This window comes from Megalops cyprinoides, chromosome 11 (assembly GCF_013368585.1).
Source record: "Megalops cyprinoides isolate fMegCyp1 chromosome 11, fMegCyp1.pri, whole genome shotgun sequence".
Taxonomy (NCBI): domain Eukaryota; kingdom Metazoa; phylum Chordata; class Actinopteri; order Elopiformes; family Megalopidae; genus Megalops; species Megalops cyprinoides.
The window spans coordinates 12,312,988-12,340,962 of record NC_050593.1 but is presented as its reverse complement, the minus strand read 5'-3'; the positions used below and the strand labels follow the sequence as shown (position 1 = coordinate 12,340,962).

General features: G+C 47.6%; 2 protein-coding genes across 3 annotated transcripts in view; one reads left to right on the top strand and one right to left on the bottom strand.

Moving 5' to 3' along the window:
- Window positions 1-1,170: 1,170 nt before the first annotated feature.
- LOC118786201 (secreted phosphoprotein 24-like) lies at window positions 1,171-7,506 on the top strand. Of its 2 annotated transcripts, XM_036541293.1 has the most exons (6): window positions 1,171-1,338; window positions 1,899-2,026; window positions 2,945-3,067; window positions 4,363-4,479; window positions 4,686-4,737; window positions 6,814-7,506. In XM_036541293.1, the coding sequence occupies exons 1-5, from the start codon at window positions 1,287-1,289 to the stop codon at window positions 4,716-4,718; spliced, it is 453 nt and encodes a 150-aa protein (XP_036397186.1). In that variant the 5' UTR covers window positions 1,171-1,286; the 3' UTR covers window positions 4,719-4,737; window positions 6,814-7,506. The 2 variants fall into 2 exon arrangements, with proteins under 2 accessions (XP_036397186.1, XP_036397187.1); XM_036541294.1 differs by lacking the exon at window positions 2,945-3,067.
- Window positions 7,507-9,892: 2,386 nt separating this feature from the next.
- LOC118785478 (ras-associated and pleckstrin homology domains-containing protein 1-like) overlaps window positions 9,893-27,975 on the bottom strand; it is a 72,130-nt gene continuing 54,047 nt past the window's right edge. Inside the window, exons 7-17 of the mRNA XM_036540153.1 lie at window positions 25,762-25,839; window positions 22,620-22,779; window positions 19,994-20,115; window positions 19,169-19,234; window positions 18,928-19,071; window positions 17,713-17,823; window positions 14,626-14,724; window positions 14,363-14,483; window positions 14,039-14,203; window positions 13,286-13,335; window positions 9,893-13,111 (exon numbers count right to left, since the gene is read on the bottom strand). Coding sequence (XP_036396046.1) covers window positions 10,928-13,111; window positions 13,286-13,335; window positions 14,039-14,203; window positions 14,363-14,483; window positions 14,626-14,724; window positions 17,713-17,823; window positions 18,928-19,071; window positions 19,169-19,234; window positions 19,994-20,115; window positions 22,620-22,779; window positions 25,762-25,839 — 3,300 coding nt within the window. The 3' untranslated portion in view covers window positions 9,893-10,927. The remainder of the gene's footprint in view (window positions 13,112-13,285; window positions 13,336-14,038; window positions 14,204-14,362; window positions 14,484-14,625; window positions 14,725-17,712; window positions 17,824-18,927; window positions 19,072-19,168; window positions 19,235-19,993; window positions 20,116-22,619; window positions 22,780-25,761; window positions 25,840-27,975) is intronic.

Sequence of the window (27,975 nt, the reverse complement as noted above, 5' to 3'; positions counted from 1 at the left end):
TTATTTGGAATGATGCTTTTGTCTTTTGTGAAGATGATTTTGAAAGGAGAAAAAAAACATCCATCCTTCATATTTGAAAGCAGTCTTGAATCTGTAGCGTCACGAAACATCAAAACCCACAAGATCAGTGCCAGAGCAGGACTGATGGTTAAAAGAAAAAAAAACTTTACTGTGGAAGAGAATTCCAGTCAGAGACAGCAGATATTTCATCTGTACGTGTGGTTTTCTCAGTCTTGTGTAACTTGGCTGGCAGTTGGGTCTCCAGATGGCTGGAAAACTTGAGCAGTACTGCGAGGGGAGGGGGGGTGGGACTGGGCCGTGGAGCAGCAGATGGGGGTGAAGAGATGCTGAGATCCAGCAGAGCGGTTTGTTTTGGTACCACATACGCTCTGGCAGGAGTACAGGAGCCGTGTGGTTGCGTGGCACATGGCTGGCCACGCCCCCCCCGGTTTACAGGCATCCCGGTTCTCGCACCACTACACAGGGAGCCCCACGAAAGGCCTCGTGCCCACATGCATTTGACTGGAGGTGTGGGTGGTTCTGACCTGTAATGTCATCAGACTGATACTGCGTTCCCATTTGAATAATGACATTAAGATTGCGGGTTTGGTTCCAGGTGGGCCGCTGCCATTGTAGCGTGTAGCAAGTTGCTATAACTATTGCTTTCATGCATTATCCAACTGTATAAAATATAATAATACAAGTAGGCTGAATTTACCATACAATAATTTACACTAAGAATTACAATAAGAAATATGAATTTATAATAAGAAATATGTACAATTTGTAAGGTATGTAAGATATAAGTCACCTTTGCCAGGATAAGTACCTTTGTGGGAAAACTCCTTTAAAGCTTGGCTGGTTCTCCTGGAGCAGGAGGGAGGTGAATCGAGGTCAGATTAAAAGAGTAACCATCAGCCCCCATTAGGGCGGCCTCCGTGAGTCACAGCGAGTCTGCCGCACAATGTCCTCGGGGGGGTTTCTGCCCGCCAAACCGAGCTTCGCCCCGCCGTTTCGGCAGCCGAGGTACAGGATGCGACATGCGTTGGCTGTTGCCCCCCCGTGGGGCAATAGTGTTTGTGCAGAGAGCGGAACTCGGGGGGGGGGGGGGGGGGGGGGGGGGTGGAATCAAAGTGAAGGTCACTGTACTGAGAGAGGAGAAGAGCGGGGTGCGGCAGGGCAGGACAGGACAGGACAGGGAGAGGAAGACTGGGTGGGAGTGCATGAGACGGGCAGATATTTTGGAGACGGAAGAACGAAACCTTTGGCCGTGATCGGACGGCGGGATGAATCGGGCTCTGCTTCTCCTGGTCCTGCTGCAGCCTCTGTGCTGTTCGGGTGAGTGCTGCAACAGAAATATCTATTTGTCAGGAATGGCTACCCAGAAGAGTGAGTAGTGAGGAATGTAACAGTGGAAATTAAAGGAACTGTTCCAGAGTAGGCTGCAAAAAAACTCGTGAAAAATGATAACAGATACCACATGAGATATAATGGACAAATGAAAAGCAATTATACAACACAAAGGAACAAAGCTCAATGCGGCGGTATCACAATGAGATACACTCAGGATAAACACTGCCATGCATAGATATCTGCTCAAGATTAAAATCAGCTCAGCGAAGGCATAACAGCACAGCGACTTTGTCAGAAGATGGTTGGTTTGATTAGTCTAGGCTTGTACATTTCAGGGAAGTAGGATGGAAGGATGGAAGTGAAACAAGCTTGTAGCAGACCAGGTAACCTAGTCCTCCTCAGGTGGAGAGAACAGCCTTCAAGGGCAGCCCCTGGGGTGTCCCCATTGTCATTTCATGCATGCATTTAATGTGAACTTTGTGCTTGTGGTCTCACTGAAGAAATAAGGTGCGTGGACACTATAATGTTGACCCTTGACCCCGCAGGGTTCACCCGGTTCCCGTCTAACATCACGCCCATGGCAGAGCGAGCTCTAAATGTATCCCTGGAGAGGGTCAACAACCAGTCCTCTGGTCCCCGCCTGTATGGAGTCACTCGCGGTGCCATCAAGGGGGTAAGTCTATAGGCCGATTCTCCAATTTACATCCTTAACATCCTATGTGACTGTCCTCCAACCCCAACGTCAAAATGAGAGCCTAATAAGACGATACAAAGTATTATGTAATACGCTAATCATAAAACCATAAAACTTTATAAAAATCGAAAAGCGTTTAATTTTTCATTTTTTTGCGACTAAGTTGTCATATTTTGTCCTGGGCTCTTCACATCGTGTTTTTTTCCGCACGGTTATTTTTTACATAACTATTTTTGTTTACCGTAATTACACTGCCTTGGCGTCTCCTCACTGAGATATTTCCCTTTACACGACAGCGCTACTGATACAACGAAGAGCGGCGCTGGTTCGGTTACACGTCGACAACTCCCATTCAGCGGAGAGGCAAATTTAATGGCCGACTTTCAATATGAAAACGGACGCAATTTTTTCAGTAACACAGAGCTTATCTCAGATGCCCTCTTGTGGTCGAGAAACGTGTTGACAAGGGGAGAGAGGTGATGGCTTGTGAGGAGAGGCGCCGTTTTCTAGCGAAAGAAGGTTTCTCTTTTCGGCACAGTAAAACGATTCGAAACATTAATAAGACAAAAAGTTTAGAACAGACATTCTCATGCAGTCAGGCGCTGATTTCTTTAGCGTGCTCGAATTGATAACTCGCAAGACTGAAAAATACACACGTCATAGCACAAAGTCACGCATAAACACATTCTCTGCACAACCAATATCTGCGGTAATTACCAGTAAGTAATTATTAGGTTATAGGGATTATGCGCACGAATTTATAATTTAGGCCATGTGTTTTATGCACGTCACCATCAAAAGCAAAAAGCAAGCAAATCCTTTTTATTTTGTTTTGTTTTATTTATAATTATTAACGTGATAACGGGTGCTATTAAATCAGACCCATTCCTCTCCCAGGTAACTCCGGTAGGTGTGAAAACGTACGGCCTGACGCTCAACTTCTCGATCAGGGAGACCGTTTGCATGAAAGGCGTCGCAATCGCTCCGAGTCGATGCGCTTTCAGACGCGGCTTCGCTACGGTAAGACCACATTTTGGCGAGACGGTGTCTCGGACCGCAAGGAGCCATAGTTCAAACACTGGACCACAAACAATGGCATTTACCTACTTCCCAAACACAGCAGTGGTAGCACCATTTCCTATTCTAGCCTTAAATTACGCTTGTCATGATAATGTTTATTTTATAGCGCCTCTCACACAACGCGCTCAAGGCTTTTACTGCCAATAACACAGGCCAGAAATCCCCCTCTCCTACCACACTCCAAAATTTGAACAATAATCGCACCACTTCTCTCCACTGCACTGAGGTCAGCGCTGTATCATTAATATCAGGGGATTCCAAATCGTGGTTTCAGTACTGGCATGCATACGCTGTAGAGACTTGGCAAATGGTATGAAAGAAATTTTCTGAGATTACTTTTCAAATACTTATTGACTTTTCCTTAAAAAACGTACGGTAATTAAAGCCGTTCTCATGTACGCCTCAGTTGTACGTGTCAGTTGTATTTTTTAATAAATTACTGATCATTGAACCAAGAAAAATATTGGATATCCATGAAAGACAAGCAGGCAGATTATAGATGGATCAGCAAATATCCACATTTATATAATATCATTTCTTGTACAGTTCATTATTCATTGTTCATTGTTCTTGAATTTAATGATTCTAAAAAGAAACAAAGTCAGAAAGTTTCCATCCAACTCCTTGAGGCAGTGTATAAATTCCCAGTAATCAACACGACTACTTATACCATTCCGATGAAAGTAGATGGTTTATATCCAGTAATGTGTTAAATAAAATGAATAATGTCTGGGTACAGTCACTGTATGTCAGAGAGGTCTTGCTGTGATCAACAGTCAAGAGTTGACAAGAATGAATTTCAGCAGATGTGATTGGCAAATTGGATGAGATTGGTTGACTGGATTGGTCTGCTGTAAAAGTGGTGAGGGTTGCCAGGGGTTTACCGCTCTGGACTTTTTGCTCTGAAGGAGTGGGGGGGATTTCTGTGAGCAGAGTGCTGTTGATGTTGGCATTGGATGTGAGGCGTGGGAGGATTTGCAGAAACAAGGGAACAGAATATAAACACTGATATGGCCTGGGTCATTCACTGTTGACCATGTCAACACCTAAATTCTAGCTACTGCATTTACACAACAATGTGCTCCTGGTGCAATGGGAGCACCCCCAAAAGAACTGTTCCTGTGATTCTAGCCAGATTTTCCTGGAATTTAAAAAAAGGTTTTAGAGAAATGTTCCTGGAATGATATTAGTTCACACCCCCCCCCCCCCCCCCCACCTTTCCTCCACCCCCACAGTCTCAAGCATCCTGCTCCAGTCGAGTGCTGGTCTCAGATCAGCTCACTCAGATCATGTCCCTCAGATGCAGCCGCACAGACGACTCCAGCTCCAGTTCTGAGTCCAGCAGTGAGGAGGTAGGACACTGAGACCCCGAGGGGGGAGGAGGAGGAACTGAAAGGAGAGATAGGATGGCGGAGCTTAATCACACTGAAGGAAAAGGAGGCCATCTTTCTCATAAGAACATCTCTAAATGTATGCTGACAGATTCATTTCTGGCTTATCTGTTTCTAAATGTGGTCTTTGCTGACAGATATGTCTCTTGAATGTACTGTGCTTGCAGATGCTCTGGAGAGGGCTGCTCATGAACAGGTAGAATCTCTGCAGGACCAGAGGTGAGAAAAGCAAACGCCATCAATATTATTTGTCCATCAGCGATATCATTGCAAAGAGTTAAAAGTAGACTGAGAAAATTCAGGCCTGACACAGACTTTTACACATGATGACATGACCCATTTTACAGTAATGGTATTCAGCAGAGCATTTATTATGTATATATTAATCTATTTAACAGGCACACTTAGCAAGGATGGTGAATTGATATTTAATGCATTCAGATGAACATTAATAGTGGGAAGACAAATATTTTTGTTCTGGAATCACCCCCACTGGTAAAAGTATTAATTTGGCTTCTCAGTGGAATTCCCCGTCGAAAGGAAGTGACACAAAACCGATTGTATGAAATAATTTCTCTGGTTCTAACTGCTGTTGCCATGACGGATATTCATGCTACAAGATGTTAACGCAAATGGACCTGCAGAAAAAAGATTGGTCCTGTCTGAGCCAGTGGAGAAAAAGCATGAAAAACAAGGAGAGAGAGAGGGAGAGGGAGAAGGAGGGGTTGATTATGGGCTGGGCGATAGAGAAGAGAAGATCAATGCAGTCACTATTATATTGTATTCAGCACATCAGCAAGAACTGTAATGGTACAATGTGGCCTCCTGTTTAAGCCAAAAACCCCAGGAAATTTGTGCTTATATAAAGCAAGTCACTGATATGGATAAGGAACAGGCACATGCACAGTTTTTTTGGGCTCGTGCCCCTGCCCTCTTGGTCATACTCAGAAGTGCTCTTTCCTGACAGAATGACCATTATTCATCCCCTGCTCCCCAAAAAGTCTATGGGCAGTCGTATTAAGGAATATTTTAGCCTTACTGGAGCCAGCCTGTCACCAGAATCGGATCTAGTCAGAGCCTGTGCTCAAGTGCTCACTCTTGCTGTTATTTTTTTTCCTTTCAGGTAAACTGCGAACCATTCTTGTTCATGAACCATACAGTCATTCTTGTTCATGAGCCAGTTTTTATTCAGAATCCCCAGGAGGAGAACAGGAGTCTTACCTTTTAGCTGTTTCAAGAGTGCACTTAAGCCCAAAAAGGTTTTTTATGAATTACTTTGACAGCTTTAAAGATGTTGCCGATCATTCCCAGAATATTCTGTCACAGTACTTTCACGTGAATCAACTTTTATGAAGAGGAACCATGAACAACCTCTTGTACTGGCAGAGCAGGGTACTCTAGGTAATGTTGTTGTCACCCTCGACACCTCAGCCTCCTGCTGTGTCCCGGTGCGCCCCCTCTCCCGATCTCCTTCACTGGACATCCCCTCAACATTTTCTGAAAGGGCCACTTGAGTTTGTCAGGTTACACTGGGTAACAAAGCCAGCATTCCAAACCTTGCTTGCCATCAATAGCTGTGAACTATGAGTTGGCTTGCAGGTCAATAACTGCCAGTTTATTGACTGCTTAGAAGTACCTGTCTTAAAAGGCTTGCAGGGGAATGTCAACCAAAGCAAGTGGCCCACTCAGTGATGTCCTGTGTCATATGTCAAGTGTTCATGTTCAGACAGGGGAGAGGGGGAGGACTAGGATGCAGCCACAGAGAGTAATGGTGGCAGGGTTTGCTGAGGGAACAAGGCCCTGGTGACTGAGGATGGGAGACATCTCAGGCCTCCTTTGATCACAGAACGTATAATAAGTTTGCTGCATAAGAAGCAGATTATCATCCATAAAGCAATTCTCTTTGCCTCTGGAAATAAGGCTTTCTACTTTTTAGTGTCTGCAGCCTTAGTTTTCTTGACCCTGTCACACAGCGTAGGAAAGCACAGGCAAATGCAAAATAAACCTTTCAATATTACTGATGATACAGAAGAAACATGTACAGGTAAACATGAGAATATAAAAATACAGTAACCATGGTTAATGAAACTGGTACTCTGGCCTTAGCTACCCATACTGGGTTGCTATAAATATGTACACTAAACGTTTTGGATTGGGATTGGGGGGTTAGCAAGCCGACCTTAGATCTGTTGTCTTGGGCAGAAGGCAGCTGGGGTAATAATAAAGGCAATGGGGAGTTTGTCGGGGCAGCTTTCTCTTCCTCGGTGGCTTGACTCGTCCTTCTCTCCTCCCCAGTTTGACCCTTCCCTGCCAACACAGCACACAGACACCCCTGACAGACAGCTGGGGGGACCCACCTTGATGTGCGTGCACCCAGAAAAGCTAAGCAATCCGGCCACACTACAGCAAGACTTCCTTAGCTCTGTGGCCATTCCTCCAAGCCAGCGGCTCCTTCACACCTGTTTCTTTTTGTCACCTTGACCGCTGCAGTCAATAATGTTTTCCATATTGTGCTAGCTCTTTTTTGTGTGGCTTTTGTATCTGTTCTCTATGCCCTGCTGTGCTTGGCGTCTTGCAGCACATGCCGATTTCAACTCTACTATAGTTTTAACATGGTGGCACAAGCCATCGGGCAGAGATGCTTCATTCTGACATGGATACACAGTGCAGAAGTTGCGGTTTGGATAAACTGTCACAAAGTGATTTTTTTGTCTTAGGAGCTGTGTGAGATGGTTTCTGTGAGAGATGTATTTTTAGAGATGAACTTTTTTCAGGTGAATTTCCTCTTTTTCTTTCCCTCACTCCTCTCCTCCGCTTCTGCAATCTGTTCTCACTGGTTCTTCTCCTTGATGCCTCCCACCTTTCTCTCAGTTCCCCTTCTCTCACTGACAAGTGTGAAAATAACACAGTTGGTGTCTTTTTAAAGCTTTTGCTTCACACAGATCAACACAGTGGGCATTTCATTACATCATATTATTGTCATCTAGCAGAAGCTCTTAACCAGAGTGACTTACATAGGTCACAATTTTTACATATTATCCATTTATAAAGCTGGATATTTACTGAGGTAATTCTGGGTTAAATACCTTGCCCACGGGTACAGCAGCAGTGCCCCAGCAGGTAATCGAACCAGCAACCTTTCGGTTATGAACCTTACTCCTTAACACTACGCTACACTGCCACATTTAACACACTTAAACAGCACTGAAGTGCTTTGACCTCCAAGGCCTCCTGTTGAGTGTGGCTGGTCATTATTTTACTCTCAACATTAACCACAACTGCAGAGAAAGGCCTGCAGCCCTCTAACTGATTAGCTTCCAATGATACGCAGTACAGAATAACTTGGCAAAGGACAGGTAGGCTAAGATCTTCCTGACACTTCTTCAAGCAGTAGCTCCATCTGAAAACTTCAGTGGAAACCAGCTCAGGCAGTAGACAGAGGGTTCGGGTTAGGCTGTGCCGTGCCTGATGTTGACAGCGAACCTTATTATCTAGCCCGCTTTGAAACCTCTCCTCTACTGACGACTGCCGGCTTTGTTTTGTCATGTTCGTCTCAGACTGAAACGGAACACACAGCAAGGGCTTTGCTGCTCCCGCCTCCGCTCTCAGATGTACTGTCTGTGTTGCCGTATTCTCTGTTAAGTTTCCCAGAGTTTATTTCCAGCTCTGTTGAAAGTATTCTGCAGCTGACTCGACTCCTGCACTGGGAAGGCTGAAAACTTTGTGGGTTTTGTCCCCCCGCCCCCCCCCTGTATTTTCCCATCTGTTTTCCAAAATAAAATGACATTTCTCAGATTTACCCAGCTGATGCCTCCCCTGGTAGTGTGACAAATATGGCCTCAGGTCCTCATGATCAAACATCAAAGTCGAACCCTGCGCGTGTCGCCGTGGGTAACGAGCACGTCTCATGTTTGTGGAAAGTCAAAACCTCACCCCTCGGCGCTCTGCATCCTGCCTTCAGTGTCACCTTAATTGGTCTCCTTTGATGCTCCTTATCTGATGTATCTACAATGCTACATATTCCAATCTCTACATGTGTCACCAGTTTGGTCACAATGTGCTATTATATACAAATATTTTTTACCGTTTTTAACCTTAATTTGCGATTTTCACCTACTGCCTGTCAAAGAGTGCTGGACACAAACGTAACATAAAGATAATTTAACAAGATCCTGTGGCTGAGGTCACGGAGCACTTTGTCAGGACAGTGTGAGCGCAACAAACAGGTATTCGGTTTGATTTGGAGGTCTGACATTTCAGGCTGGAAAGAAAGAGGAAAGAGAAAGATTTAGCGTCAAACCCCTTGGAGCTCATTTTCAATCCCCAGAAGTGAACCCATTAGTTGGACACATATAATTCCTTCGGGATTTCTTTTTCAAAATCTAAATGCTGAATAAGGGTAATTAATAAAACGTGTTTAAAAAACTGAAAAGCAAGCACTAAAGTCCCCATTAATTATGAATGCGTTTTTGTGCGGCTCAGATATCAGCAGAATACTGGGGATCTCCGTGTCAGCATTAGGGACATGTTTGCTCTGGATACACTGCTGCTGTCCTATCCTCCCTCTCTCTCCCTCTCAAAATAAGAGTATTTTAGGAGCTGAACACTTTACATTACTTAAAAAAAAAAACTGATTTATAACACTCATAAATAAAAAAATTTAAATCAAGCGTTCTGCAAAAAAAACAAGAGGCAATGGGACATCGTAAAATATGATTTACGCAGTTATATTGTGGTCTTAAGTTTAAATGCAAGAGACATTTTATTTTTCTCAATTTCCCCCAAATGTATTTATATATTCCAGAGATGTTCCTGACTTTAAAGAGCTTCTTTGGCCTCCTAGATCACACACAACATTTCAATAATTTAAAGTTTACATAAGTTTACTGACACATAATAGATCTTCAAAAGGACAATATTGTATCCACATAAAGACTGTCCTCACAATGGAAGTAAATAAGGTGGGAGGGATGACTGTGAGCATGTGAATAGCCTGTGGGCGTATTCCTCAGCATTAGTGTGTCATGACTGCTGGGAAGAATACTGAGACAGTATCCAGGCAGTTTGGTCAAACTCCAGTGCTGGTTCCTTGCAGTAATCTGACCGCATACTGCATCGTTCCAAGTCCCAGGGATGTACTTAATGCTACGCTTTCCTAGCTCTGCATTTACACTGCTATGCCTGACGGGAATGATAGCACCTTGAAAGAAAAGAGAAGGCATAAAAGTGAGACAATTTCCCATGATCCTCTCTGGCTCCTGGCGCTTAGGAGATGGGCCAGGACGTGATGTGAGCGGGAGCTCCGTGCTCGGCGCCATTTCAGACATGTGACCCGAGCCCCCCCCCCCTCCCACCTGCCCCCTACCCGCCCGCCTTCATGTTTTCCCACCCCGGGCCAAAGGAAGCCATTAAAGACAGGAGCACCGGTTGTTTGTATGTACAGAGAGAGCAATGAGACCAACGTAAGCAGAGACAGAGCAGGTCAAACCCACGCGGTGCATCTCAGCGACTCCTGAGGCCGGACCCAATCAGCGGCATGTCATTCCATTTCAATTTTTGATTAACTGCCAACCCTTCTCAATTACTTTTTTAATTAAAAAAAATAAAATAAACCAAAAGAACAAATTATCTGAATCATGTCCTTGTTCCTCTTTTCCAGTTGATCACCAAAGGTTTTCAACCATTTTTTTTGGGTGCAGTGTGCAAAAAGTCTCTCCTTTGCAACAGAGGAAACGTCCTTGCGCGTCAGTACAATACACGGCGACTTGAGGAATTTCGCTGTACAGCGCGGTACAAAGGGTGACTTGTACATCTAGAACCAATGCATGTCATCACCGAATCACTGAATTACACATGGCTCACACCTCCTCTGTCTCTCAACATACAGGTTTGTGATCATGACCAGCTTAACCTTGATTCTCCTGGTTTGAAAAAAACGTAACTGTAAAACAAGAAAATCTCTTCACGTATTAAATAATTTTATATATATAATATATAAAAAACAAATTACGTAGAACTATCTCCCCTCCCCTCCCGCACACCCCAGAGTTCAAACATATCCTCTTTTTCACAGAGCCCTTACACACCCCAAATAGCTTCTCATGTTACATTTTGTCTATACAGGAGTCCATGCAGTACCAATACATTGCAGCAAAAGTCATTCTTCTTGTCATGTTTTGTATAATTGCCTATAATTAATACATTGCACACAAACACACAGAAAAGCTGATAGGTGGTTTGGTTTTGCTTTCTATAGAGCAGAGCGGTAGCTATCTCGACGTAGGAGGAGTAGTGTCCATGTGCGTTCCTGCATGGGTCGTAACGAGAGACATAACGTTCTAGAACAAGACAGACACGTCCACAGTCTGCGGCTCTGTACCGGAGCGCGGGGGGTCCGCGGTGCCCCTCACTACCACTCCCTGGTCAGTTTGGTGCTTTGGTCCCGTTTCGGGGGCGCCGGGGGAGGCCCCCGGCGTAATGTTGCATAGCCTGAGATGTTCCCGGACGCATACCCGCCCTGCTTCTGCGGGTCACGCAGCAGCTCCGGGGGCGGCGGCGGCAGCGCCATGTCGTCCATGGTGGCCACGGGCTCCAGCTTGGCGGAGATCCGGGACGAGGTGAGGGAGCCGTGCCTGGAGACGGACTTCCTCTTCAGAGTCCTGTTCAGGTCCTCCAGGAAGTTGGGCTGCACCGACAGGTTCCCCTTGGGGGAGGTCGGCGGGAGGGGGGAGGAGCTGAAGGAGGGCGGGGCCACTTGTTGGGGCGGGGGCGAGAGGGGCGGGGGCTCCGGGGTGGTGGTGCTGCGGCGGAGCAGCGTTGGGGGCGGGGTCTTCTTCAGGGAGCTCTTGCTCCAGGACGAGGCTGTGGTGGAGGCCTGGGGCTGGGGGTTGACCACGGCCACTTTGGGCGCCCCGCTGTGGGGGTCGCCGGGGAGCGGGGGCGGGGGCAGCAGCTCCGAATCGGGCGGGGGAGGGGGGAAGTAGTCGCACTCGGGCGGAGGGGAGGGAAAGTCGGTGCTGGACTGCCTGTGCTGACCTGCCTTGCCCTGCAGGGCGAGGGGCAGGTTGGAGAGGTTCAGCTTGCCTGGTTTGGGCGGCGCCGGGGGCCCCATGGAGGGGTCCTTGGAGGGCGACCCGGAGGAGGAAGCGGATGAGGCGGGCGAGCTTCCGGCGGAGACGGGCGGCTGGGCAAACTTGCTCACCAGGCTCTCCACCTTCTTGGCCTCCTGGTACTCCGCCGAGGAGCCGGACTTGATGCTGGAGTTCCTCTGGGGGGTTGGCGGGGGCTTCTTCCCGCCAGAGCTGGATGAAGATGAGGACGAGGAGGACTTCTTCACCGGTGAACCCATTTTGACGGAGGTGGGAGGAAGAGGGGGTGGTGGGGGAGTCGGAGCTGGGGGCAGTGGTGGGGGTGGTGGAGGGGGAGGGAAGGCGAGGCTGCTCTCGGGTGGAGGAGGGGGGAACTCAGGCAACTGCTGCTGAGTTTGTCCCCCTGGCTGCCACTTGGGTTTGGCTTTGACCACGGGAGGGGACTGGGGGCCTGGCGTCTTTGGGCTCTCTGAGGCACCAGCTGCAGGGGGACTGGCCCCCGGAAACTGGTTGACTATCTGTTTCACCAGGGACGGGGTGGGCGAAATCGGGGCAGACATGGGCGGGGCCTTTGAGGTGAGGCTGTGCTGTTTGGGCAAGGTCGGAGGGGGCTGACTGTGGGTGTGGCCCGTGGTTAAACTCTGCTGTTTTTTCATCGGAGCAGGAGGGCCACTGGGTGAGGTTGCGGGAGGTGGGAGGGGAGAGACTGGGGATGTAGGGAGACCAGGACCAGAGGGCTTGCGGGCGGTTTGTGGGGGGAAGCCCCCAGAGAACATTTTAGGTGGGGCTGGGGGTGGAGGGGTTGGAAGGGGCGGGGATGTCGCTAGCTGGGGTGGCGGTGGAGGAGGAGCTGGGGCTGGCGGTGGGGGTGGAGGCGGGGGTGGCGGTGGAGGAGGGGGTGGGGGGGACTCCGTTTGACAGATGGGAGGTGTAACATCCTGTGGCAGATTGGGAAACTTCTGTGCCAGGACCTGCTGGAGGCTGTTGTTGCTGATGGCCTGGTACTTGGCCTGAACCGGGGGCGGGGGAGGGGGCATGTCGTTGTTTTGCAGGTGGGTGGGTGACTTGGGGTGCGATGCCTGGGGGGGCGGCGGGGGGGTGAACTGAGGTAAGCCGGGGCTGGCTGGTCCCAGCTTCAGAACAGCCATGGCGGAGCCAGGGGCCGGCATGGGGGGAGGGGGCGGGGGCGGCGGGGGAGGTGGGACGTTGGGCCCTGTTGGCACGTTGATCTGGGGTTTGACGGACTGAGGAGGCGGAGCTGGAGGCACCTGCTGCTGGACCAGCGAGGGGGGCTTGAAATGATTGGCCGAATGGGAGGCGTTCTGAAGGCGGGTGATGGTGCTGTACTTGGTGAACATGATGGGGGTGGCGTGGTGGGCTGGGGCGGGGGGAGCAGGAGGGGGAGGCGGGGGTGGAGGTGGTGGAGGGGGTTGGGTGGCCTGTGGGGAAATATGGGGGTAACTACTGTGGGGTTGAGGGGGCAGCTGGGGCATGGGGGGTATTGGGGGCATCTGGGGCATTTGGGGCATTTGTGGCATCTGGGGCATTTGTGGCATCTGGGGCATTGGTGGCATCTGGGGCATTTGGGGCATCTGGGGCATCTGGGGCATTTGAGGCATCTGGGGCATTTGGTGCATTTGGTGCATTTGGTGCATTTGGTGCATTTGATGCATTTGGTGCATTTGGGGTAGCTGCGGTAGTTGAGGGGGGTACGGTCCTCTGACAGGCTCTGCCCTCATCTGTGCAGGGAAATAAAGTGGAGGAAAAAAAAAAGGCCTGATGAGATGTCACTGTCCGGCAGTGATCTGACAACAACTGGTCCTGGCAGAATCTACACAGGACACATGACAGCGGTTATGCACCTTTTGTATGGATTTCAGAACATTATCATTTCCAACACAGAAAATTACAGGCAAAAAAAAAAACAAAAAAACAAAAAGTCAATTCACAATTCAAAATTAGGGGATATTTTATGGAGCAGGGAAACATAACTTTTATAGAATAAACATATACCTATACATATAGGCGAGCACACAGAATAGCTGCATAATTGTCACTTTTTATAACTGAAAGTTCACAATAGCTCCTGAGATTCTGGTTCAGGGCGCTTTTCCACAGTCACTTCCATTGAATGAGAACCAAGTCATAACCAGAACCCCTGTACTTCAGACCATATCGAGGCTGGTTCTGATTTGCACCATGAAGCTGTCCCCACTTAGGCAAAAACAGGCAGTTGAAACACCAGTACAGAGAATGGCACACACACACACTCATGCAAGTATACACTTGTGCATACATGCACGCACACACGCACACGCACACACATACCTCACCTCCCAACATACAACACAGGTGCTGGTGGAATGAAAAGGGGGAAACCAGACAGCTAACTCTCATGTAAGGGGTTCATTAAACCAAGAGCACAAAGCAACCAACCAATGGGGTGGGGCTCACCCTGGTGTTCTCCTCCATCTGTGTGCCCCTCTTCCAGGCCTCAGAGAAGATGGAGCTGACCACACTCTGAGAGCGGGCGTGGCTCGAGGAGGTGGTGTCCGACACGCCGCTGTCCGATTGGGTGGAGTGGTTGGACTGGGACTCTGTAACAAAAAAAAGGCACAAGGGACATAAGTGAGAGAGAGAGTGCATGTTCATTCTCTGTCATGTTCAGCCTCTCCTTCACCTGCCTGGGGCTCAGGACTCAGGTCGCTGGATGGGTGTGCTACACGGCTGGATCCTTCCCAGAATGCTTTGCTCACCTGGCAGGCTGGAGGAGCTGGAGCCGGACTTGATGCTGGAGCTGGAGAGGGAGGACCAGTCGTAGGCTGCCTCTGTGCGCTTCATGGCCTCCTGGTAGTTCACGTACAGCTGTTTCCCATACTGCAGAGAGACACAGAGATTAACAGCTAAAGCGCTGGACACTGTCCAACCTACTGCATCTACTATCCCTGACTTTACAAATATTCAGTTTATTCCTCGCCCTCTGACACACACACATTACCGTTGGCCAGGCTGCGGTTACCTTGGCGATGCGGATTCCGTTGACCCATTGGTGAAGAGTCCTCACGTCATCACAGCACAGGTACTTGATATATTGGGACTTCTTCTGGATCTGAGGGTGCTGAACACAGGCATATACAGCTCTTTAAATGCACCAGAAAGACACAGAGAACATAATTTCAAAGTAAAAAAAAAAAAAAAACTTGAATTAATTCTCTTTACCAATGGTAACCCCATTGCCAGAAGGTAAAGTTTAGCAACAATCATTATATTCATTTGCCTTTTTAAAATGGCTTGTGCTGTGATGTGAAAATTGCTGTGGGGTAGAAGTACATCAAAATTCCACTAGGGGCAGCACAACACCAGCATTGTAATTGTGTTTGATATCAGGAAGTCACACGAACACAATAACACAAACTGGGTTTTTCCGTATTGTATGTATATATAGATTTTTCTTTAAACCTCTACTGTTCTAAGAAAGAGGGAGAGAAGATAAGTTGGACCAGTCTCAGCAATGATTATTTGGAGCAGATGTTTAGGCTCCTGGCTAGAGTCGAAATCCTGCAACGTATAACTGCTGCCTTGGAACATTCAGAACTGAAAACCCATCAGCATCCTCCTATGACGGTGAAGAATCTCAGGCTCCACCCTCATAGTGATGTCACACAGATTTATTAAAAAAAGTCTGCTCCATTCTTACTCTACCTGCTCTAGAGCTTTCATTTAAGACCTTAAGCATTTTGGATGTTTTCTCCCTTGATATTTACACATCATCATGAAATTAGCAAGAATTACATAAACGATAAAAAGTGTAAGAGCTGTAAAACTGTAAAAACCTAAATAAATCCAGGACTCAACGAAACGACCAAAGACTGGATTCCTGGATGGAACCTGGGCCTTTGTTTCAAATTTTAAATCTTTTGAGTAAGTGGGTCACTGTCATTCTTCAGTAACACCCTATTGATCTTTGGTTACGACACAATCGATTAATGGCGAGATTAATATCACTACATGCGGGGCATGATGTCCATTTCACAGACCATGCGCAGCTCTGTTTAAACCCAGCCAGTAACAGTGCCACTACAGAGAGTGGGTTAGGGTGTCGCTATAATACCATGTATCACTGCCTATGGAGTATTGGGAAGCTAACACTACACTACACAGCCATGGTTGCTCACACATTCACATAATAAGCCCCCTGGGACCATGTCCATTTATAGAGCATTCATCTCAATGTGACAGCAGCCCAATACTGTATGCGTGTTCCACTCGTGCGACTGAGGGGCGTGTGTGTGTGTGCGCGCGCGTGTGTGTGAGGTTGTCTTTAAAGACTCACGTATCCTGCTCCACAATAGTGTTTATATTGTGGGGTGCTTACACAGGCCCTAATTAAGCCTGAATACACTGCTATTGTAATGCTTTTATGAAATCATTATTGGATTGTACAACATCAGTGCTGGGTGGTTAGTCACTGTCCCTCAGGCTACAGCAGGCTGAGGTGTACTGTGCTGCTAGTGGGGCTGTTTCTCCACAGTTTACCGTGAAAATGAAGTTATTCCTAATTTGAAAAAAATTACTTAAATATATCTTCCTCATTTTTGTATATTCTCGCAATGTCAGAGGAGATGACTCTGTTTTGCTATTTCTCCTGCCCTCTGTCTCTAATGTTCCTCTCTCCCTCTCTTTCTCTCGCCAATATTTCACTCTCCCCTCCTCTCTCTCCAAAAAACCCTTTATTTCCACGCTGCTTCTGATCCAACACAACTTTATTTTTACAGTCTCTTGTGTAGTTTTTAAAGAAATATTTGCTGACGAGGCACCGTTTTTGCTGTCTGTTTTTATACTCCAGGATTCTGGAGTTTTGGAAGAAGCACCAGCACCCTTAGGCGAATAAAAAAACCCAGGATCAGGAACCTACCTCTCTGTTTTGACCCAAACTGTAGCCAAATGGCCTCTGACCTCAGAGTGACCCCTTGGCTAAGCGCGCTCATACAGCTGGACATTCACTGTTTCAGGTAGCTTTGTTACGCACTGAGATATAAATGAGAAAGCTTTGCAGAGGTTTTTATGAGATGTGTTTGATTTGTGAGTTAGCTAGTAGGCACAAAAGTGAATGGAGGGGGGTGAGTGCTGCAGTAACACTGTTCTGAGGAGTGTGACCCTGCACATCTCAGTGATTTCTACATGTGTTTTAGTGGTATGAGTGTGTGTTTCAGTGATTTCTTGATGCGTTTCAATGATATGAGTGATTTCAGTGCAGCAAATGCTGTAGTTGCATTTGCTAATGCTGTGCTGAAGGATTGAGAGAAACATTACAAAACAACAGGACTGTTAATTCTGTAAGTGCAGTGGGTGGAGGGGCCTGGATAAATCCCTCAGGCTGAAAACGTTTTACTGAAAACTGGCATTGCATTTGAATCACAATATCACACAGACTGCAGCTTTAAAGAAGCCTGCAATGTGCAAGGTTTTCGTGCCCTTGGTACTCCACATCACAGAGAGGTACAGTTTTATCTGCTCTTTGCTTCTAAGTGCTAAACAATTTTTTTCCTTCTGCTGTTTTGGAAACTGAAAAACTCATTCAGAATCTCAGACAAGTTCTGCACATTGCAGACATCAATAACAGCTGCAGAAATATAAGCCAAATTCTACAAGCTGCTGCATTTATACTTTCCTCCGTGGAAATATGAGGCACCTTCCCCTGGTTACAGTGGTAGAATGTGATTTCTGTGATATATTTCCCAACCTTTCCATCTTCTGTAAGGTTATCTGTTAAGCGTTCTCTGAGGCTGACATCTAAATATGAATATGAGTCAAGTTGGTCTGCTGACTTTGTCTAAATCCTACATGCATATGCACATTTGAAACTTTAAGACCTATTGCTGCCCCCCCCTTCTATCGCACTGTTCACAGCACTTATGCATTGAGTGGTCACACACTTCCTCACACAAACAAAGACAAAAACTGCACATGGGCGCACATGGGCACACACGGACACACACTCTTACTCTCACACGCACACAAGCAGACAGACATGCGCACACACAGAGTCAGACACACAGACGCACAGACAGACGAGGGGCTCTCTGCAGAGTCTCGCCGTGCTCACCTTGAGAGCCAGACAGTAGTCAGTGGGGGCCTTGTACTTGCTGCGGTAGTCTTGGCCATAGTATACGTTCACATGGTCCAGCTGTAGGAAGCATGCCAGGTCCCTGGAGGCCTGCGTGCGTGGGAGGAAGGAGAGGGACAGATCAGAGACACTGCACTGCTCATCTGTATGTGTATGTGTGTGTGTGTGTGCGTGTGTCTGTTGATGTCACTGGTATGTGTGTGGTTCCAGGCTTTTGAGTGCGTACAGTATGCGTATGTGTGCATGTGTCAGTGTGTGTGTGTGTGTGTGTCTGTATGTTGATGTCACTGGTATGTATGTGGTTCCAGGCTTTTGAGTGTGTACATTATGCGTGTGTGTGCATGTGTCAGTGTGTGTGTGTCTGTTGATGTCACTGGCACATATGTGGTTCCAGGCTTTTGAGTGTGTACAGTATGTGTGTGTGTGCATGTGTCAGTGTGTGTGTCTGTTGATGTCACTGGCACATATGTGGTTCCAGGCTTTTGAGTGTGTACAGTATGTGTGTGTGTGCATGTGTCAGTGTGTGTGTCTGTTGATGTCACTGGCACATATGTGGTTCCAGGCTTTTGAGTGAGTACAGTATGTGTGTGTGTGCATGTGTCAGTGTGTGTGTGTCTGTGGATGTCACTGGCACCTATGTGGTTCCAGGCTTTTGAGTGCGTACAGTATGTGTGTGTGTGTGTAACATACATTATTAGTGTAACAGATATTACATGTGCCAGTGTAGTGGTATAGGAAAGTATCAGATACTGGTTTGAGAATGTGTTTGTGCTGTAGCCCATGTGACCTGCTGAAATGCCCTCTTCTCCACACACATGCGTTTTTCCTGACCTTGTGATACGGGTAATGGACAGAGGGACAGTGTGCTGTCTGTGGGAGGCTGTGGAATTTCCTGTTTATAAAATAATAACAGAGGATAGCACAGAAACTCCAAGGGACCCTATCTCCTCCCACTGCCCATATACTCCATCCCACCTCTAGAGGGCGCTCACACTCAGGACAAGCTCACACAAGAGTACACCTGCCATCTATTGCCCTGTCCCTCTGGCTGCTGTTGAGAGCTCCACCTAGTGGAAAAGCACTGATCTATTTTATTCAGATAATGTGACAACTGAGCTGAATCCAAAAAAAATCACTTCATGTCTGTATGTGTGTGTGTATGAGTGTGTGTGTGAGTGTTTGTGTGTTGCTGACCTTGGCCTTGCCCTTTGGCACAAAGTAGATCCCAGAGGCACGCAGGAGGAAGTAGCGCTTCTTCCATGACTTTTTGCCATCCTCCTTCAGCCAGAGGACACCCTCCATCTCCGGCACGCTCACCGAGCTGCCACAGAAACACTCCTGCGGGAACATCACCATCATCATCATCATCTTGGTCCTCATCATCACTGTTGTTCACATGTCTGCATCTCACTCCACACTAGTCAGGACCACATACCTCCAGGAGGGCTTCTTTGTTCCTGTCAGCCATCTCACACGTCTCCTTCCGCCCCAACAAGTAGTTCTGCCATTGTCAGAGTGATACAAGGGATGAACATGGGGTGGAGGGAGGGGGAGATAAGGATAAGACAGCACAGCACCGCTCCTTCTCCCAGTCACATGAAGCTAATATCTCCATGGAGGAGGCTAAAACAAGGAGCAACTCCTTTTACTTCCCCTCTCAATAGACTGGTTATCCACATCTGTGACGCTAGCAACTTCTCTCCTCTGAAATGAGAAACTTTCCTAAATCATGTATCATGAATGGAGGAGGGCACCTGTGAGTCTGACAGCATCAACAAGAATGTGGATCAATTAACAATGTTACAGTTTGCAATGACACACATTACAGTTCAACAGCTCAGTGTCCCATTTAATGTAAACAAATTATTATTGACTAGTTTCTGTAGGATTGCAAGAAAGACCATGCAATTACTGCTACATTGCTAAGCCTGTAATAGCAGACATCTAGCCTCAATATTGCAACTTTTCCAAAACTGGAACAACAGACACCCTCTTTGACTTGTGACTTTAAAGTATAGAATAGCCTGACTTGACTTTGCCTCAAAAACACAGAATAGCAAACATCCTACTTTGATGGTGTGACATTCCTTAAGATTGAATAAAACACTGCTGTGGATGTGAAACAACAGATTGAGCTGCAGACAGAATTCACCCCACAGTCTAATCAATTATGCATCATACACAACACTGACCCACTTCTGTCAGAACTACACATGTGTGTGTGTGTCGGAGTGTATGAATGCAGAATTGTGTGTCACACCTGAGGGTTCTTGAACAGGGCGTACTTCTCAATGCGTTCAATGAACATCAGTTTGTTCTGGCTGTCCCGGGTCCAGTTCAGCAGGTTCTCCACCAGGTTCTCATGATCCTCAAAGATTCGCTCTGCGAATAGACCAGGAACGCACACCCATCAGTCTATGTCAGACTACATCAGACCACATCAAACCAGCGACGAGGACCACGCTCATCACTTTCACATCGAACCACATCAGACCTGAGACCGAGGAGAACACCCATCAGATCACAGAAGACCAGACCCATACCACATCAAAACCACACACCCGGAAAAGACCAACCAGACTACATCAGATCAGATCAGAGACCAGGAACACACCAACCAAATCACATCAGATCATAACAGACATGAAACTAGAAATGGCCTCTCATAATCAACCACTACAAAGAGTAGTGAATGGAGGCATTTACAGTCTCAATTTAATTGAAAGGTAGAGGTACTTTTACACTGTTCAGTAGATGCCTCCAATGAGGTGAAGCAATTCCCAGGGAGAAAGAGTTTGCTGACTGTAGGAAACACAACTTTGTGTGTTACCAATACCACGATTGATTAGGTTAGAACAGTACCAGCACCTGCCAGGGCTGGCAGCACCTCTGTACTCTAATTAATGACCACCGAATTAAGGTTAAGACCTCTTTAAGGCGTTCCACCTTTTGGGTTCTGGACAAAGTCCCCGTCAGTCACAGGGTCATTAAAAGACACACGCATAGACTGATTTGACGGCGGTTTTGTTTCATAACAGGATTAACGTTTTTACTTTTTAAAAGCTCATGGAAAAAAAACAAGCATTACTTCATGCATAAAAACCCTGCCATCACACAGTACGTTTAATGAAAACAGACGAAGGGAGACAGCCTGTGGAATGTTTGGGCCAGACACAGCAGCCTTATGAAAGGACTGGCCATTGAGAGGAGCATCACAGGGGCTCAGAAACTGCATGTAGACACAGTGAAGCATAACTAGTATCTATCTTTGGCATTTGTTTCTCTCTGTAATACTGTCTTCATCCATCCCTCCCTCTCCATAAACCTCTCACCTATAAAAGTAGCGGTACACGTCCAATGTGGCTGAATCAAGAGGAGTAATGACAAAGGCTCTGTATTTTTCTCAGGCACATAAGAGGGAATTTTTTATGGGGAAGTTTTAAACTGAGAGCTCAGAGCTGTTAAGACTGTTCCAGTCACCAGTTCTTTTACTGCCGAATGCAGGCCACCCCTCCCTAATTCAAACACAACTCCCGATACAGTATGATACAATATCTGCTGCTCTGACTGATGCCACGCGCACTTAGAACAACTGAATTTCAAATGCAGCAGCCTGATACCCCAAATCTGCAGGATTATGAAATCAAACCATTATGTAATGGATTTTATACCTTTGTGGATTTTTAAAAAATCCTTTACGCTTCTTATTCTAATACTATTATTCTCCATTTCATCACATCATCCTCATTACCCCGGGAGCGACCTATGATCTGGCCATACTCTCACTCCAAGAGGGGAACAGGCTCATTCTGCAGCTGCACCCAACACTACTCCACCTAACACTGTAACACCCAACACTGCCACGCTCAACACTACCTCACCTAACTGTACCACACTTGGCACTACTGCTTCCAACATTACCGCACTCAACATTACAGGAGCAGACACTATTGCATCCAACACTTCTGCTGTACCCAACACTTCTGCTGCACCCAAACAAAGAAAGATGGAAGGACTGGGGGGGAGGCAGGAAGGAAGAAACAGAACAAAGAGCGGGCAGAGAGAGAGAGAGAGAGAGAGAGAGAGAGAGAGAGAGAGGGCAGCAAGGGAGACAGACTGGGGACCCAGTATCCCCAAACAGCCTCTCTCAAACCCACCTCTGCATCTCTGTAAAAGGGGGCATAAACAAAGCACATTACTGCCAGCCACCCTCCTCAAAGCACGGCACACACAGGATCCCCGCCAGTAATCCTGCTGGTGTGTGGCGAAACACCCCCCGGGGGGGGGGGGGTTCATACATTTTTAATGCTAATCTGTAGGTCTGGACACATACAGTAAAATGGAGCCATCCAGCGTGGCAGGAGACGCATCATAAATGAAAAATGAGGCGCTTGAAGGCGGCATCCGCGCTTGCAGTGGTGACACTGGGGGAGTCGGAACGCACACAGCTCTCCCTGTTTCAGCCCCGTCTTACTGAAGGGGCTGTGTCGCTCCTGGGATGCATTCATTAGTTCACTTATATAACTTCCCCTCTCCTTTTGTGCGTGAGAGAGACTGCGCGGTTGTGTGTGCCCTGTTAAATATCCTGTGTGAGAAACAGTGTCTGTTTTGACACTATTGTACCTCTGCAGGCGGTGCCAGGGGCAGAGCGAGGCCGTGGAGGAGCTCAAACGCAGCTGGGCCTGCTGATTCACCGGCATAATGGCGGACAGAGAGAGAGGACACATCCACCCCTCCCCCCCAAAAACCGGACAAAATGCATACACAGCAGCTGCAGTCCTCTCCCAGTGCTGCAGCAGATTGGTCTTTTACAGTGCAGGAGAATGCGAGGGTGACCACGCCGCGGTGCATTGTGGGATAGAGGCAGGGCTGCGCGTGCCGCTCACCCATCTGCAGTTCGCTGATGGTCTCCACCAGCGACCAGTCGGGGCTGTAGCCGCAGTGGGACTTGTCCAGGAGGCTGTCCAGCACCTGCCTGACCGTCTGCCGCTCGTCCACCATCATGGTCTTGGAGCTCTCGTCCGACATGTGCACACGGATCACCAGCTGTGGACAGGAGAGCGCGTCATTTAACACCGGAGAGCTTCACACACAAACAGAAGTACATGGACAGTGACCTCTCTTGTCTCATAATGGGGAAAGGGGTCTCATTTTGACTGTAGGAGCATGCAGTGCTGCAGCTAGAGAATGCTGCTTCAGTACTGTGGTGACTGCATTACTGGCTGTGGCAGTCAGCAAAAGACAAAGCAGCGGTGACACAGCTTTAAACTTTATTTACAATTTGCAATAGATTTCAGACCCTACTCCAAAAAAGAAAGCATTACTTTACATTATTAGCCCTACTGGCATTGATTAACAAGTAAATTCCTTGATTGAAAAACGATTTTTCTCCCAGTGCATTGCCCTATTGGTGGTATATCATTAATATGGGCAGTCAGTAAATAGTGAGAAGAATATGGCAATGCCGCCCAGAAATTCTCTATAGCAATAAACACACGCTGAATGGCCCTCTCAGTGGAGCAGAGTGATTAGCAAAATATATTTCCAAAAGCATCTGCAGCCCCCCATTCCAGCACAGGCATTTGTGGAGCATTAGTTTAAATAATGCTCGGCTTGGCATACTTTCATTTTATTACATTCAGCAAAACCCTTTGTCTATTGATCAGACCCCAGGCAACATATTATCACCGTCTGCCTTTTCATCTACCACGGGGAAAGATGGAATGAAATGGAGTAACCTACATATCTGCACGAAAATTCCCTCCCTTGGGCAGCATTAAAGTCAATACTAGTCAATACTATCTAGTATGAATGAAAATACCACAAACAGAACCTTGAACCAATCAGAACTCACTGATCGCTCATTGCTCATCATGCCCATGATAACGATCTTAATGTATTCTCACCACTGAGAGACAGGATTCTACATTCCAATCGCATGGAAACACGATTCTGAATTCCAATCACAGAGACACATGATTGTGAATTCCATCCACATGGATGCCATAAGATCCAATTTTGTAGCTCTTCCTCAAAAGTGTACTGAAGCTGAACTGTATTTATTCACTGAAGGTTGTTGCTTGACATTCATAATCATCAGATGCTCAAAGCTAGCTTTCATGTGCTGCCTGACTTGCCAGTGCTGTGGCTGTTTTAAGATCCATTATTAAGCATAACCCCATTATACTCCTTACTGTTATCAAGAACAGGACATAAAATGGTGACAAAGTGAATTACAAATGATACTGTCTATCTGTACCGGTACTGTCACCTCACTGTGGCAGATTGAAAAAAAAACGTGTGGTTTCTATGAAGTGGGACAACTGCTGCACTGCACTGAAGGGCTGCTTAATCTGAAGGTGGAGAGTGAAGGATCTTGGGAGAAACAGAGACCGAGGGGGGACATGGCCTTGACTGCCTCCCTGCCAGAGGTGCAGCGGGATCAGAGCGATAATCAGACTCCCGCTCTCCCTCTCCCTCGCGCTCTCTCTCTCTCTCTGAGCTCCTCCTCCACTCCTTTCCAGCGAATGTGGCAGAGCTCCATTTGATAGGCAGATTACTGGACACCCGTGCCAGGGGTCCTACTAGATCTTTGAAGGTCAGCTGGCACGTGCTGCTGCCACCCCCCCCCCTCCCCCTTTCTCATCGTAGAGAGCGAGGAAAGCGGTGTGCTAATCCCTCAGCCCTCAGCCCTCACTCTCGGATCTGGATTTAGCTGTAGGAGCTGTGTGATTACTAAACTCTGCTGGCAATGGCATGGCCTGTCTGAGCTTACATGGACTGTAACGCTGACCCATAAAAGAGCCTGACACACATACACACACACACACACACACACACACAGAGCACACCAGAATACATGACCACTGCTCACACATCATTTAAGCAGCCACTCGGGAGGCTTCCATTTTAAGGTGGCCGATACCGTCTCCCCCCTCTACATCCTTCACGGTTCATTCCAGTGCCACTTTCCCCTTCCGGTGCTTTCCGGGTCTCTTGTTGTAATCTTTATCATGCCTGTGAGCGTGATGGCTGCTTTTGTCTTCTCCCCTCGGAGCAGAGTGTCAGAGAGCTTCACACGGTTACGCGCTCAGCCCAGCCATGCTGATGAAACGCGCTGAAATACCAGCCCTCCACATCCAACACAAGTGATTTAATTACGCAAACCAGTTTCAGAAGGGGGTAAGATTAGCTCTGCATTAATGAGGAAGGGGTCCTTTCAGATCGAAGCCGCAGTTTAAGCGCTGTGGTGCAGGCGGGGAGAAAGAGCAGATCAAACATCAAATGGTATTGCTGAAGGGATAGCAGTGTGACGGACTGTGTGCCTTTATCTCTGTCTTGCTCTCACACACACAGACACACAGAGACACACAGACACACACACACAGACACACACACAGACACAGAGAGACACACAGAGACAAACACAGACAAACACAGACACACAGAGACACACACATACACACACACACACACAGACACACACACACACAGACAGACACAGAGACACACACACACACACATGCACACAAAGACACAGAGAGAGACACACATACACAGACACAGACAGAGACACACACACACACACACACACACACACACACATATATATATATATATATATATATATACATACACACACACACACAGACACAGACACACATATATATAAATACACACACACACACACAGACACACATATATATAAATACACACGCGCACACACACACGCACACACACACACGCACACACACACACACTCACGCACACACGCAGACACACACAAATGCTACAATGACCTATTTCTGCAGTGTGCATCCGATATTTCCCTGAGAGCAAATCAAGGAGAAACGTGCTGTGCTCCATGATCTCAGAATCGGAGAGCCGAGCACAGAGCAATAAATACCAGGAGCATGGTACCAGCCCAGGAAGTGTGTTTACCTGTGTATGTGTTGTGTGTGCGCGTAACGCATGCACACGTTTCACCTGTGTGTCTGTGCCACCCGGGGAAGATCGGGGAAGACTCACTTTTTTCACTTGTGCCTCCTTGATCTTTTCCAGAGCCACTCGAATCTTCTCAGCCTTCAGCTTGGCCGCCTGCTCCTCCTACAGACACACAACTCTGTTAAATAAGAAATGACAAAAACACAGACCACAAAAAAACCCCAGCACTATTCCTATGCCAATCCAGCTTTCTCCAACAATTTCCTCACTGGAAAACTGAAGCCGACGTCTAGAACTCTGGTGAAAGTCGATGTGATCACACCAACACAGTGGAGTTCACCCAGGTTCATCACCCACCTGACTCCTCCAACATAAAGCCATGGTCACAGTCTTTCTGTCCTCCCCTGTCTCAACCAGCAGTGCTTCTGTGTTGATTCCCTCAGATATCTGAATCAGTCCTGGTCACAACAAACCATTAAAAGTTGCAGAATGGATCAGTGCTTCCAGCACAAAATTTCTGTCTGGGTAACATTTTTGGAGCAGTCCTTCATAGAAATGGCTGTTAAAAATGATCCTTTTGCTGAAATTGTCCTGTTAATCACCTCCCAAACAAGTTTAAAATTCGGGATGTCCGAGCCTTTGGTCAGATTTCCGCAGCAGATTATCAGAAGCTGCTGCTGTGGTGGTGGAAGCTCAACTGCACAGGAAGGAGCAGGAGCACCTTCCACCAAAAATGGAAACAAACAAAAACCCTTGGTAAGGTGCAAACACTTCCTGCAGCACCAACGCCGAGGAATTCCTTAGGTGTCTATTACTGAGCCTTAATCGGGTCCAGGTGAGACAGCACCACTATCACGCAGACAAGCTCTGGAAACAAGTCAGCCAGAATAAAGGAAAGCACGCCTACACTTCCTCCAGAGGCAAACCGCAACAAAGCCAAACGCAACTGCTCCCGATCCTGCCCGCGCGGGGTTAAACACGCGCACCACGCTCTCTGTCTCTCTCCCCGTAGGAGCGCCTGTCCCTGCGATGCTGAGGTGACACCCCGATGGAGCTGGGCGACTGGCGGCTGGCGCTTGTGCTCCGGGAGAGATCCCTGCGAGAACTACATGTGCGAACAAAAGACATCACTATGAGAAAGAAGGGGAGAGAGAGAGAGAAATGGGGAGAGTGAGAAAGGGAGGAGAGAGAGAGAGAGACAGGGGAGAGTGAGAGAGAGAGAGAGAGAGAGAGAGAGAGAGAGAGAGAGGGAGGGAGGGAGGGAGGGAGGGAGGGAGGGCGAGAGAGAGAGGGCTGGATGGACAGAGTAAGGGACAGAGAGAAAGGGAGGGAGAGAGAACCGTGTCAATCTCCTAATCTGTTACACAGAAAGAGAATGGGAAACTGCTGACCCCTCCCCTTCTACACACTCTCCATTTCTCTCACTAAACACTCTCTCCAGCTCTCTGTCTTCATTTTGATCTCTCTCTCTCTCTGAACACACTCTCTCTCTGTCTCCCTCTCTCTCTGCTGCCTTTCTTCTCCTGGAGCAGCTGTTGAGCTCTGGGAGCGTGCCCAGTCCCAGAGAGTAATCCCCTTCCAAACTGCACTGAATAAGGCAGCTGCAGGGTGGGGTGGGGGGGCAAGTGGACGCACCTCTCTCCTCTGCCCTACTCATCTCAGGGGCAGGTCGGTTCCCCCTCACCAGCTGCGGGGTCTCCAAAATTCGGCAAGGAAAAAGGCAGGGATGAATGGGGTGTAGTGGGTGGGGCAGGGGGTGGAATTAAGAGCCAAACCTCTTACCAGCACCACCTACACCACCACCACCCCCACACCCCCCCCAAAACCTTTCCACATGGCTGCCTTTGGACCAGGGGCAGGAAATTAATGGATAAAGAGATAAATACATGACAGGCTTTTAATGCCATGTAAGTGTTAATCCGGTGCACAAAGTGGATTGCTCATGGAGATGGGACCCTGTTTATTCAGCTGAGGGATGATGATATGGACTGACGAGAGACTGGGATGACGACAAAGATTATAATGACAAAAATGGGTGTAGGGGTAATTTCAAAAACTGTGATGCATGTATATATGTGTGTGTGTGTGTGTGTGTGTGTGTGTGTGTGTGTGTGGGGGGGGTCAGTGTTTTTGGAGGGACTGGCATCAAATGTCTGTCGTCGAAAAAAGTATGGGTGGGGAATGCCCCCTTCCCCTCAAAATAAACTATGCCTACGATGACAGACACAGAGCCCCCCTGCAGACAGCGTCTCCGTTCCTGTCACCAGGCAGAAATCCTCCTCCGCGTGCGTTTCCCAG